This window comes from Elephantulus edwardii, unplaced genomic scaffold (assembly GCF_000299155.1).
Source record: "Elephantulus edwardii isolate Elephantulus edwardi_28Jun2011 unplaced genomic scaffold, EleEdw1.0 scaffold00079, whole genome shotgun sequence".
NCBI classification, from domain to species: Eukaryota; Metazoa; Chordata; class Mammalia; order Macroscelidea; family Macroscelididae; genus Elephantulus; species Elephantulus edwardii.
This window is the reverse complement of record NW_006399829.1, coordinates 12483857-12497889: the sequence shown is the minus strand read 5'-3', so window position 1 is coordinate 12497889 and position 14033 is coordinate 12483857. Positions and strand designations below refer to the sequence as shown.

General features: G+C 41.5%; 1 protein-coding gene across 1 annotated transcript; it reads right to left on the bottom strand.

Moving 5' to 3' along the window:
* Positions 1–1315: 1315 nt before the first annotated feature.
* Positions 1316–2513, bottom strand: LOC102860521 (casein kinase I isoform alpha-like). The gene has a single exon (XM_006889597.1). It carries the CDS (start codon positions 2411–2413, stop codon positions 1316–1318), a length of 1098 nt encoding a protein of 365 aa, XP_006889659.1. The 5' UTR covers positions 2414–2513.
* Between the last annotated feature and the right edge of the window lie 11520 nt (positions 2514–14033).

Here is a 14033-nt window from a genome sequence, read left to right as displayed (position 1 = left end):
GAACAAGATTCAATCTCGTTAGAATTATTTCACTAACATTTTAAAGAAAACTTTCTTTCATAGTTAAACCCTTTAACACTTTTATTCTTAATAAAATCAGTCCAGCTGTAAAGTCAGAGGCAGCAGGAGTTACAATACCATGTCCTGGAATTGGCAGAACTAGGAATTGTGGCTGCAAGTCATTTTAAGAGGAGGGAGAGAAAAAAAAAGAAAATGAAAGAATGCCTTTCCCCTTCAGACCAAAAACAATAAATTTACAAAACTTTAAAACAAACAAAACAAATTTTGAGAATAGTTGTTAACACTAAATCAAAAATGATTTATAAAGGAACATACTTAACAAATGGCTTGAAGTAGTCTATTAAAAAATTGGGGAGATCTTGAATTCATAGTAAGTTAGCAAGGCATTTTTGTTGTTTCTTTTTTTTTTTCAAAAAATTTCATATCCTTACAGAAACAGTTTTTAGTTTTTAATGAACTTGTAAACAAAAAAGCTCCCATTTCAAAATAAAAACAAAATCCCAGATCATATAGATGTTCACAGTGATTACATTTATCTAAGCAACATACATACATGTTCAGTTGTAAGATGGTAACTAATTTTCTGTGACAAATATTGGGGTTTTTTTCCTTTAATACCAAGAACATTATAGAGTTAATGCAGAGTCCTAAAGATAATCTAGTAGTCACTAAGTTTCTTAAATCTTCACTTTAGATGCTGTTATTCTAGCACAGGTTAGCAGGCAGTCTTTCATATGCTCAAACACTGGAATCTTTGGTTGCTACCGTATCAGCTGACTTGCAAACAAGAAGCCAACCATTTTGAGAATGTTTTAAGTGAACAACTTGCAAACCCCAGGGATGGAAAAACCCTAAGAATGCACAATTGTGAGCATTTACAACCATCACAACTGTGGCTGAAGACTGTTCATGCTGTTCTTCTGAAATGACATCTCAAAGCAGTATAGTTCAAAATAAAAGGCTTTAACAAAACAATTGGCATATGCACAATTTCTCCACCAATTTGTGTCAACCATTTAGTTAACTTTTCCACTTGAAAAAATGCAATAGAAAACTGGATGCCATGTTTCACTATCTCAGTTAATATTCACAATTACAGCGGCTACAATTCAGGATACAGCATCACCAGCGCTGCCCAGAGCCAGTTTATACTGAAATTAAGTTCTTTACACCAAGTAAATGGTTGTCCACAACCACTGGCTAGTGTACATATGAACTAAAATTTCTAGATTTTGGGGAGAAACAAATGCTGCTCCAATCATCTGCTCTGCTTCTTCTGTTCTTCAATTCATGCTTAGAAATCTTTCATGTTACTCTTGGTTTTGTCAGTTTGCTTGCCTGTGGGGGTTTGGGCCTGCTGACCCTGCCCACTGGAAGAGGCCGCCTGCTGTGCTGCTTTCTGCTTTAACATTGTCCAATCAAATGTGTAGTCATACTGATGGTTCAGGGTCCTGAAAAGAATGCGGAATAGCTGCCTCAGGTACATGTAATCTGGAGCTTCCTCAAAGTGCAAACCACGACAATAATTTAAGTACATGGCAAATTCGGCAGGAAAGCCTTTACATAAAACTTCAACAGGAGTGGTCATCTTTTTTTCACTAATCTTTTCATATTTTTGTTTCTTTGTTGCAGCCTTTAGTCCTTGCCATGGCAGGCTAGTTCTATTAAAATACATCAAAACATATCCTAATGATTCCATGTCATCTCGGCGACTCTGTTCAATACCAAGATGTGCATTGATGCTAGCATATCGGGCAGTGCCAGTAAGATTTTGATCTTCTCTGTATGGTATGTGTTGTCCTGTCCTGTTGTCTCTGTACTTTTTGGCCAAACCAAAATCAATAAGGAATAACTGGTTTAATCCTGAGAAAGATGGGTCCTGATAAGTATTAACAGTCATGCTTCTTTTCCTCTTCCTCTCTGGAGATTCTGAACACTTATTACAGGGACGCCCAATACCCATTAGGAAGTTATCTGGTTTAATGTCTCTGTGTATAAAGTTCTTTGTATGCACATATTCAATTCTACTGATCATCTGGTCGGCTAACATAAGTACAGTTTTCATTGTGAACCTTCTTGAACAAAAATTGAAGAGGTCTTCAAGACTGGGTCCAAGAAGATCCATGACTAGCACATTGTAATTTTTTTCTTGACCATACCATCTTATGTGCGGGATGCCGACCCCGCCTTGGAGGATCTTATAGAGCTTGCTCTCGTTCCGCAGCTGCGGATGCCGCGCCTTCTGCGACTCCACCTTCACGGCCACTTCCTCGCCGTTGGTGATGTTGATGGCCAGGTAGATGTCCCCGAAGGATCCGGACCCGATCTTGCGGACCAGTTTGTATTTCCCTCCGACAATGAATTCGGCCTTGGAGCCGCTGCTGCTCGCCATGGCTGAGAAACGAAGATGGAGGGCTGGGGCCAAGCCCCAACACCTACGAGGGGAGGACGGGGCTGGTCCACGGAGCAAGGCTGCGGAGGAGGGCAGACGAAACGGAGGGGGGGAAAACACCAAACACCCCCCAGACCCAAAGGCCCTTCGGCGGCGTCACAGGGCACACAGTCGGCCCAGGACCACCTGACCTGACCGCCGCCACTCAAGTCAGGGTTCTTTTTCTGCCAGGCCGCAGCTTCTGGGGTGGTTCTCACAGTTCAATAGACGGGGCCACTTACTTCTGAACGGCTGCCTCTGCTTCGCTTTCGCGGTGACTCGCCGCGGGATGGAAAAGGCGCGCTGTGTGAGGGCGGCACTACCGCTGCCACCACTGCCGTCGGTTCCCGCCCGGAGGAAGCCTGTCACTCAGCCGTCGCCGCCATCATGTTCCTCTGGCTCCAACCAACACAAAACGCCCCCAGTCTCTGGGAGCCGCTTCTTAACGGCGCAGAGCACTCTGGGAAAGCGCGAGGGCGGAACTGGATCCGTGAGAGCCCACGTGGCACTTTCAAAGCACAAGGTTCCACTTCTCGGCGTTTGATAGATGCTTTGTCACGGTGCTGTTGCCTGGAATCAATTAGGAAGGTCTCCAGTCGCTAAACCTGAGAGCTTTCCTTTTCCACTGCTGCTTCTTTTCCAAAAGTGCTGGCTTGGCCTGGCCCGTTTTAAGGCCCTATAAGCCTTCCTCTTTTCTAGATTTTCTGGAACCAAAGGTTTTGTTTTTGTTTTTGTTTTTGTTTTTCCTTGTCTCTTCCTCTCTCATTTTTTCAATGCTGCAGCTTCTGCTCATGCCTTCTAAGAGGATTTCATATGCACATACAAATGGTCTGACTCCTAGGAGAGGGGGACATGTGAGTACTTACCCCATGCACAAATACATTTGAGAAATTGCTATAAATCACACAGATGGCCATGCCCTCAAATGTCATTTTTAAATGCCACATGAGATAGTTATGGCAAAGCACCACCTAGATAGGCCTCAAGGTACTGCGAGTTTCCTGAACCTGGTTCATTAACCTCTAGGGAGGCTGCTTCCTGAAGTGAATATTGTGAGAGTGGAAAAAGAATAAGTAACACAGGCAGAAGGATGGTTAAAGGCAGAATACAGTTTATTAAGAGACACTTTCAGAAGATGAGAGTGGGTCTACCTCAAGAGATGGGACTAGACCCTGACCTCCTCTGAAGCCTTCAGCTGTTATGTAGGTTTGGGCACTCCCTGGTTCTACTTCCACACTCTGCCTCAGTGGACTTCCAGTTCAACCTCATTGGCCCTGACTGACTGGGTCAATTGTTGGCAGGCAAGGATTGGCTCCATTGGCTGCTGCTTGGTTTCATCTCTTGGTTTTCCTCTGGGCTTTCATGGCCACCTTCTCCTATTTTTTTCTCTGGCCCTTATCAGCTATGTAATGCTGTTGTAACAAACTTAAGTTAAAGTAGTTTTAAAAACTAGAAATTCATTTTTTTGTGGCTTCTCAAAAACGCAAATTCATTGCCATTGAGTTGGAACTGACTCATAGATGACCCAGTATTGGGTTTCTGAATTTGTAAATCATGTCGGAGGAGATCTCCCATCTTTCTTCCAAGGATGTGAATCTCTAACAAGTCAGCAATGCAACTCCCTATGAAATCAGGCACACCGCCTTTGTTGTTGACTCTCATCTTTTGCTTTCTTCATGTCTGATGTCCTTGATAGCATCCTATAGCTCATTAGCTCTTCAATCATTATTCAAAGCATCAAATCTTTCCCCGACATGCCCCTTAAATGGTAGAGGTCACAAGACCCAAAATATATGTTCTAATTTCTCTCTTTTGTTTCCTACAGAGCCAATGAGACACTTTACTGAAAACAGCTTACTTTTTATATAATGTAAAAGTTATAAATTTATATTTTCCCTTCCCCTCTTTTCCAGTTAACATTATTATCATGTACTTCCTCCTCCGTGGTGTAAGAAGATTATTTCAATTAGTACTAGTAGCTTCCCCTGATCCCTGTTCTCCAGGTGACTGAGAGGAAGTTTTTGGGTTTTTTCCATCCTTTTCAGACTTAACAATGTGCATTGTAGGTGGATAGATGGTAAGTGAATATTGTAGAGCTATATTAGGAGTACAGTTAGAATGGTAGTTTGTGTGGTGCTTATAACTTCTCATTTTTCAAAAGAGAGTATAAAAAATACACTGATTAAACTGCTGGTGGGATTATAAAATGGTACAACTACTCTGGAAGTAAGTTTGGTGTTTCCTCAAAAAGCTCAACATAGAAATTCTGTATGGCCCAGCTATTCCCTTCCTAGGAGTTGTTTGTTGTTATATGCCATCAAGTCTCCTTGACCCATAGTGACCCTATGTACACCAGCTCTGAAGCCTGCCCTGTCCTGAGCTAGTCTCATTGATTCCGACACACCAATCCCCATTGTTCCAGTTACTGTATCAATCCATCTCCTTATGAACATGATGTCCTTCAAGGGTCAGTCTCTTCTACCCACATGCCAAAATAGTGTGAGACAGAGCTTCAAAACCCTAACCTCCAAGGAGAAACTTGGTTTTATCCTCTCCAAGACAGACCTATTTTCTTGGAGGTCCATGGTATGTTCAAGACTTTTCTCCAGTACTACAAGTCGTTGTCCAACTCTGATGCCTAGCAAGTAATTGTGAAGACCATGGCTTGGATTAGACACGCCTTAGTCTCTAGACTGACATCTTGACTTTTGAATACTTCGGAGAAGTCCCCCAATTCATCTTTTGATTTCCTGACTGCTGGTGCCCAGAGTGTTGATTGTGGAGCTGAGCAAGCTGTAATTGTTAACAACCTCAATCTCTTCTTCATCTACCATAGTACTGCTAATTGGCCTAGTAGTGAGAATCTTTGTCTTCTTGATGTTGAGCTTCAATCCATATTGAAGACTACAGTCCTTGAGCTTCTGCAGCAAGCACTTCAGGTCCTCTTCAGTTTCATCTTCAGTGTCATCAGCATAACATAGGTTGTTGATGATTCTTCCTCCTCAAGACAATTAGAACTGAGACACAAATAGAGATTTGTACACACCTATGTTTATAACAGCATTATTTACTATCACAAGAACATGGGAACGGCCCAAATGTCCAATGGCAGTTGAATGGATTGAGAAATTGTGGTACATTCACATGATGGATTACTATGCAATACTCAGAAGGAATAGTTTTAAAAATTACCTCCTAACTTGGAGGAACTGGAAAGCATTATGCTGAGTAAACTAACTCAGTCTCATGAGGACAAACACTACATAATACCATTATTGTAGAAAAAGATAGCCAGTAGAACCCAAGGAAGAGAGGGTGGGAGCAGAGGAGTGAGGATAGGCAGGGGGAAATCACAGGGTTGCACAATTTGTTAAGTGGAGGGAGGGATGGATAAAGGAAATGGGAAAGATCCAGCAGGTATCTGGAAAGACAGGTAATGGTGGGCATAGTTAAATGATGATTAATTTTATAGAACATAATGAATGGGAATGATTGTGTGAAGCACAATGTGAATGAAGGATAGCACAAAGAAATATGTGCAATAGTGTTAGCAAATTAATATACAATTTAATATACAATTTTTAAAAAGAATGCTGATTTATCTTTCTTAAAACTAGAGTGAAAGTCCAAGTTAATTCCTGTAAAAAATAGACAATTATTAATAGTATATAATGGGTCTCATGGTTGAAAAACTATCAGTATATATGGTAGAGAAGCAGGAACCTGGAAGCTGGCAGGCATACTTGTCTCTCACCTCTTTTTCACCCTGAAAGTCAGAATCATTCTTTTCACTTTCTGGATTGTATTCCTCTTCGGTTCAATTCTCTTGCATTGCAATATATGGCCACAGAGTTAGTTGGGTCCTCTGAAGCAGACACTGAGGTTGAGTTAGGAATACAAGAGATGTTTTTGGGCATAGCATCTGTGAAAGGTGAAGGGAAGATGGATTGGACAAGGGAAATCTTAGGCCATGATAGAGATCTGACATTCATGAAATGAAAGAAAGGAAGGAAGGAAGGAAGAAGCCAGATTAGACAGGAAGATCCTCGGGCTATTATGCCAAACTCACTGCTGTGGAATCAGAACTAATTTATAATGGACCCTCCAGTAGATTACCAAAATTATAAATTACGCAAGAGGAGATTGTCCAATGTTCTCTTTCAGAACTACTGGTGGATTTAAACTGCCAGAGATGAATGGTCTCTGAGTTCTCAGCCTAACTCCAGAGTTCCCTTAAGTTATGCTGTTGTTATGTGCTATCAAGTTGATCCTCTGAACTCTGTTCTATCCTGCACTATCCTCACACTTCACAGCATACAAGTGTACATTGCGGCAGTCACCCTGTCAATCCACCTGGTTGTGGGTCTTCCTCTCATTCACCTACCCTCAGCACCCTTCCCAGCATCAGGTCCTTCTCCAAGGAAGAGCCCCTCCTAGCCCAAAGTATGTGAGGAGAAGCTTCATTGTTATTGCCTTCAAAAAGCTTTCCGGCTGCACCCTCTCCAAGACATATCTGTTTGTACTCTTGGCCATCCATGGGATGTTCAGTGCTCTTCTCCAACACCACAGCTCAAAGATGTTGATTCTTCTTCTGTCATGATAATAATTGTCCAGCTCTCAGATTCATAGCAAGTGATCAGAAAGACCATGGCCTAAATCAGACACACCTTAGTCCTCAAAATGACATCATTACTTCTCAGTAATTTGGAGAGGTCCTTAACTGCAGATTTTCTCAGTGCAATGCATCTCCTTATTTCCTGACTGCTGGTAACCAAGGATGTTAAATGTGGATCCAAGCAAGATGACTCTGTTGACCATTTCAATCTCCTCTCCAACCATCATGACAAATCCAGACCAACCCAATGGAGATTATCTGTTCCAGGTTCTGTGTTGAGTGGAAATGTCTACACTCCACTGTGGGTTTAGTCATTAGTGGGAAAATTGTGATTTGAGCTCAAATTCTGAGGCAGACTTGGAAGGCACCAACAACTGGGACTGCTGTCCAGCCTGATGTCTAATGGTTGCACCCCTTTCCTTGAGGGGATGGTACTGAGAGTATGTCAAAGAGAATGAAAAAAAAAGTCTTTATTGTGAGCATTATGTCTAGAGTTTGCTTGTAGAAGACTCTGTATGTGCCTGTCCTCTTCACATTGCCAAGGAAGAACTTTGGTCCAAGAGAGTAGGGTTAAGTTGTTAAAATGCCTCTTGGGACACACCACTGTGATTAGGATGTATAGTGGGCTGAGCATGTTCTCCATAAGATATAGTTCTTGAAAAGTGACTGCTAGGAGTCACCATTTCTACCAGTATGTTCACTGTTTCTTCCTCACTGCTGCCTAAAGGCATGGTGAAACATATTTTTAAGAAACTATTTTTTTGTAAGTAAGGGTAAGTAAGGGTGGGGTTGAGCCTGTGAAGCCTGCTCCAAGCCCTAGCTCAAAATCCCATCAAGCCCGAGGGCTGCCTTTAATTGTTTTTGAGTGACGCATTCTTCTAGGTCATGTAACCCTGACATGTCCACTTGCTGCACAGAGATAACTCGTGGTTGCTGTGAAGCTGAATTCTGTGACACTGATGAGTCAAATGTGAGAATGGTTACCCATGGTGGACACCGTTTGGTGGAACTCCCTGATTAACACAAGCTTGGAAGCAGGAGTGACTTCCACTTCCACAATAGCTTGCCTCTGGAAACCCTATGAACCCGGAGAAAGGATGAAAGCTATACAGGAGATGTCCAGGACTTTCGTTCATAGGGTCGCTATGAGTCGCCTGCAACTCAACGGCACAATCAGCAGTGCAGGCGCGGGCGTGGGCGCATAGTTGGCCTAGCAGACAGAAAGTCATGCTTCCAATCCAAAGGTGGGTGACTTTACTCCGCGGCCCTCTGGCCGGCCTTTAATTGGTTTTGGTGACGCATTCTTCTAGGTCCTGTAACCCTGGTCTGTCCACTTGCTACACAGAGGAAACTCATTGCTGTGAAGCTGAACACTGTGACACTGATGAGTCAAATGCGAGAATGGCTACCCATGGTGGACAGTGTTTGGTGAAGCTCCCCGATTAAAGCAAGCTAGGAAGCAGTAGTGGCTTCCACTTCCACAATAGCTCGCCTCTGGAAATTCTATGAACCTGGAGAAAGGACGAAAGTTATACAAGAGGTGTCCAGGACTTTCGTTCATAGGGTTGTTATGAGTCACCTGCGACTCGACAGCACTTAACAACAACAATATTTTTTTGTCATCCCCTTTAGTATTTTACAATATCAGCACACCCAAATGTTGGGGGACTCTGTGCCAGAGACACCCTACCCCCATTCATCTGGCAAGTCCCCTCTGCTGACACCCACTTGAGTGTGTCAAGTGTGTCAAGAAAGCCATGAGAGTCTGAGCACTTCATACTTGTCCCTCCTCAAGATGCAAGAGGTCATCCTAAGGTCCATCTGGAACCGAGATTTCACAAAACATTGGCCCTCTGCCCTCAACCTACAGACTTGGCCAGACGATTCAGTATTTTTACAATTCCTGCAGGCCCAAATGCTGGCCGACTCTGTGCCAGAGACCCCGCCATACATTTGGCAAGTCTCCTCTACTGACACCTGCTTGGCATGCTGGAATTGTAAAATACTGTTTTTATTGGTTTTGGTCAAACATTCTTCCAGGTTGTATAGCCCTAGTGTGTCCACTTGCTATACAAAGGTATCTCTTGGTTGCTGTGAAGCTGAACACTGTGATGTCAAATGTGAGAATGGTTATCCATGGTGGACAGTGTTTGGTGGAGCTCTCCAATTAAAACAAGCTTAGAAACAGGAGTGCGTCCACTTCTGAAGTAGCTTGCCTCTGGAAACTCTATGAACTTGGAGAAATGATGAAAGTTATGAAAGTGTTCAGGTCTTTCATTTGTAGAGTCACTATGAGTCACCTATGACTTGACAGCACTTAACAACAGTAACAACATAATCTATCCAGTTTTTCTCAGTCTTACCCCAACCCTCATGCCAGTCTGATTCTACAACAGTGGCACCATGCAGTATTTGTCTTTTTGTGATTGAGATATTTCACTCAGCGTAATGTCCTCCAGGCTCACCCATTTTGAATAATTTTGCATGAGTTCCTTGTTTTCCAATGCAGTGTAGCATTCCATTGTGCGAATATACCACAGCTTCTCTACCCATTCGTTTGTTGATGGGCACTTAGGTTGATTCCAACATTTTGCTATTGTGAACAAAGCCACAATAAACATGGGTGTGCATATATCTGCTTGGATGTTGATTATTGTCTCTTTAGGGTACATTCCCAGTAGTGGAATTGCTGGGTCAAATAGTATCTCTATTTGCAACTTTTTGAGAAAGTGCCACACCACTTTCCAGATGAGGGAGAGAACAGTTTAGAAGTAATATATGATAGAGTATTATGGTTATCACAGGAATCCAGAATTAAGGTTGCATAGTGGCATGCATTCAGGGCGGGGTGATTGTATACCAATGAAGAAGTTTATCTTTTGCTTTTTGAAGAGAGGAGCGAACTGGAAGGTGGGGGGTAGGAGGTAGAGAAAAAAAGTGCAACAATGAATGAATGGAAATCCAAAATCTCTGTTAATGTTTATTAAAATTAATAAAATAAAATTTAAAAAAAACAGTAACAACAACCCCTTTAGTAACTTAATTAGCAGAAGGCATATGATCAATGGAAACATTTCCTTTAGAAAAAAAAATTAAGGTGATCACCAAGTCATTTCTCCTAGTCTCTCTGAGTTGGAAGGCTTCTCTGAAACCTGCTCACCATGGGTGATCCTGCTGGTGGGTTTTTTTTCTTTTTTTTTAAATTATAATTATATTTTATTAATTTTCATAAACATTTACAGAGATTTTGGGCTTCCACTCATTCATTGTTGCACTATTCTCTCTACCCTCCACCCAGTTTGTTCTTGTCCAAATGCCACAGTGCTTGTCAAAGCCAGTTCTGATTAATCTTCTTTGTCAGTGTATCCTTTGCCATTCCCTATCACTCCTCCCTGAGAGAGACTTCACCCTGAGTCATAAGGAAAAGGGGACGGCGTATTCTCTTAGCTACTTCCTGCTGAAAAGGGACGCTGTGGGTTTCAGGGTGAAGATCTTCTCTCACTACTCTAAAGGGCCCCTTTGACAGTAGGAAACACATAGACTATTATGGAGATTGATTTTGGAATTCAGATGCACTCTTATTGATTGTGCTTGGCTGTACATGTACATATCCTTGAAGATGTATCATGGGGGTGTTGCAACCTAGAAGACACAAATTTGACTAACAAGTTATAAGTACATGAGTCCAAAAATTATGGAAAAGTAAAAGAAAAGATTCTTTCATTGTTTTACAAACCCTCCCCCAGGTCCCCTCCACCATGCAGCCCTCGCTCTAGTCTCCTGTGATGACAGAAATACCCAGTTACATCTCTCTTTTAAATGGTTCTCTCCCTCCTCTGTTTCAGTGCAGTATACATTATTGGACCCATCTTACTCAGTCTCTCCCCAACCCCAAGGACAGTCCCATTCTACAACAGTGGCATCATGTAATATTTGTCCTTTTGTGACTGGGATATTTCACTCAGCATAATGTTCTCCAGAGTCAACCATTTTGAATAATATTGCATGAGTTCCTTGTTTTTTAACCTGCTGGTGTTTAAAATACTGGTTTGGCATAGTTTCCAGCACGGTAACAGGATGCAAGTTACTGCAATGTGACAAAACAGAAATGAATAATCAAAATAATTTTATATCATGGTTTTATTTTTAATTGCTTCAATTGTAAATGCTTCAGTTGTAAATGGCTTTCTTTCTGCCTCCCTCACCCCCTTACTGCCATCCCCTTACTTAGAATTTTTTTGGTTATTTTATTCAGATTGACATCATGTACTGTTTGAGGGGCAGAAGAGGGAAGTGAAATGATTCAAATAGAATGGTGGTGTTTTGTTTATTTTTCTTTCAAAGTATGCAGCTAGAAGTATAGAAGACTCTGATTGCAAAGAAAACAAACTAGTGTCAGTTGTTGTTGTTACATGCCATTGAGTCACCTGCAACTCATAGCGACCCTATGTAGAGCAACTCTGAAGCCTGCCCTGTCCTGAGCCACTCTCACTGATTTTGACACACCAACCACCATTGACCAGTTACTGTATCAATCCATCTCATCTGAGGTCTTCCTCTCCTGTGCTGTCCCTCCATCATCCCAAGAATGATGTCCTTCTCCAAGGGCTAGTCCCTGCTGGCTATGTGCCCAAAGTGTGTGAGATGGAGCTTCAAAAAAAGGAAACTTGGTTTCACCCTCTCCAAGACAGACGTATTTGGTTTTTGGTGTATGTTGAAAACTCTTCTCCAGCACCACAACTCAAAGACATTGATTCTTTTTCTGTTATCCTTAGTGTCAGTTAGCTACTAATAGATAATAAGTTCATGAAAGCATTTTCAGGGTGTCTACTTTTGAATCTAATGACTTAACTAGACCTTTGGAGCAATGTATCAGTTATCTGTTGCTGTATAACAAATTGCTACAAATGTAATGGTTTGAAATAATAGACATATATCATCTTGTTTCCATGTGTGCACAGAGTAGCTATATCTCACAGTGTTAAACAATATGCCAACTGGGGCTAGCTTTTTATTTGAGCTCCAGTTACTATTCCAAGGTTATCCAAGTTAGTTACTGTGACAAAATAAGTTTCTGTTCCTTAAAGTCATTTGTCCAGGATATGTTTATTAAAGCAACACTAAGAAATTAAGATGTTCATCAGCTTGAATAAATTTCAAGGGAATTATGTTGAATAAAAAGAATAAATCTCAACAGGTTACATACTGCATAATTCAAATTATATACTATGCTTGAAATTATAGAGATGTAGAACAGACTTCATTTGTCTGTGTGGATCACAATACATATGGTTAACATTGAGAATAATAGGAATCCAAGAATACTTAATTGTACTCATGCAAAACCTATACCTAGACCAGTGGGCTGTTGTGTGGATAGAGCGAGGGAACATTAATGGTATAAATTAGGAAAGGTGTGTATTAGGGTTTGTATCCTTTCTCCATACCTATTCAGTATGCTGAACAAATTATTCGAGAAGCTGGAATCTATGAAGAACAATAGCATCTCAGAATCAGAGGAAGACATCAATAGCTTATGTTATGCAGATGACACAACCTTGCTGGCTGAAAGTGAAGAGGAGTGAAATGCTTGTTGCAGAAGCTCTATGTCTACAGCTTTCCATATGGATTGCATCTCAAAGTCAAGAAAACAAAAATTCTCACCAATGTACTTATAGGCAACATCATGAAAGATGGAGAAAACATTGAAACTGTCAACAACTTTATCTTATTTGGATCCACAGTCAACACCCTTGGTACCAGCAACCAGGAGATATTTTGCCCAGAAAGTCTGAAGCTAGGGATCTCTCCAAATAATTGAGGAGCAGTAACTGATGTCAGTTTTAGGACTAAGGTGTGCCTGATTCAGGCCATGGCCTTTTCATTCACTCTTCATGAATCTGAGAGTTAGGCAGTGAGTAAGGATGACAGAAAAAGAATTGATGCCTTTGAGCTGTGTGTTGGAGAAGAGCACTGAATGGACTGCCTAAAGAACAAACACGTATATTTTGGAGAAGGTACAGCCAGAGCACTCAATGGAGGCAAAGACAAGAAAGCTTTGTCTCACAAATTTTGGGCAGGACAGGCTATTCCTTGGAGCATCATGCTCTGATGGGTGGAAGGAAGAGGGTGAAGGAAATGGGAAAGATTCAGGTGAAAAGACAGGATAATGATGGGCAAAGCTCAATGGTGATTGATTTTATAATATAATGCATGAGAATGATTGTATGAAACACAATATGAATGAGGACTAGTGTGAAACAATGTGCATGAATTTTATAAGCAAACCAATAAAAATAAAAAAGAAAGAAAAGAAGACCTTCAACCAGATGACCTGACACAGTGGCTGTAACAATGAGATCCAGTATGTCAGATATTGTGACTATGGCACAGGATAGGACAAGGGTCAGATCTGTGGTTCATAGAGTTGCTATGACTTTTACTCAACTCAACAGCACCTAACAACAACAAAATAGACCAATGGTTTCCAGAAGTTAGAAATGATAAAGTGAGGGGTTGGGAGAGGAGAGGAATGTCATGGTAGTAAAACTGGTGTATATTTTGTTTGTTATGATTATTTCAAGAAATCCATTCTCTCTTGCTCTCTATCTATTCTGGCTCTGTTTGTAGAAATGGCACTTAGGAAAAGATGAACACCCCTAGGATCCATATTAGGGAGCTCTAGTGGCCTAGCAGAAGGTCTGCTGTCAGAGACCGCTCCAAGATACTGAGGAGCAATGATGTCAGTCTGGAGACTAAAGTGTGCCTGATACAAGCCATGGTCTTTGTCATTACTTGCTGTGCTTCAGAGAGCTGGACAATGACTAGGGATGATAGAAGGAGAGTTGATGTCTTTGAGCTTCTGTACTGGAGAACAGTATTGAATACACCATGGACTGCTAGGAGAATAAACAAGTTTGTCCTGGAGAAGGTGAAGCCAGGCTGCTCCTTGAAGGCAAGGATTCT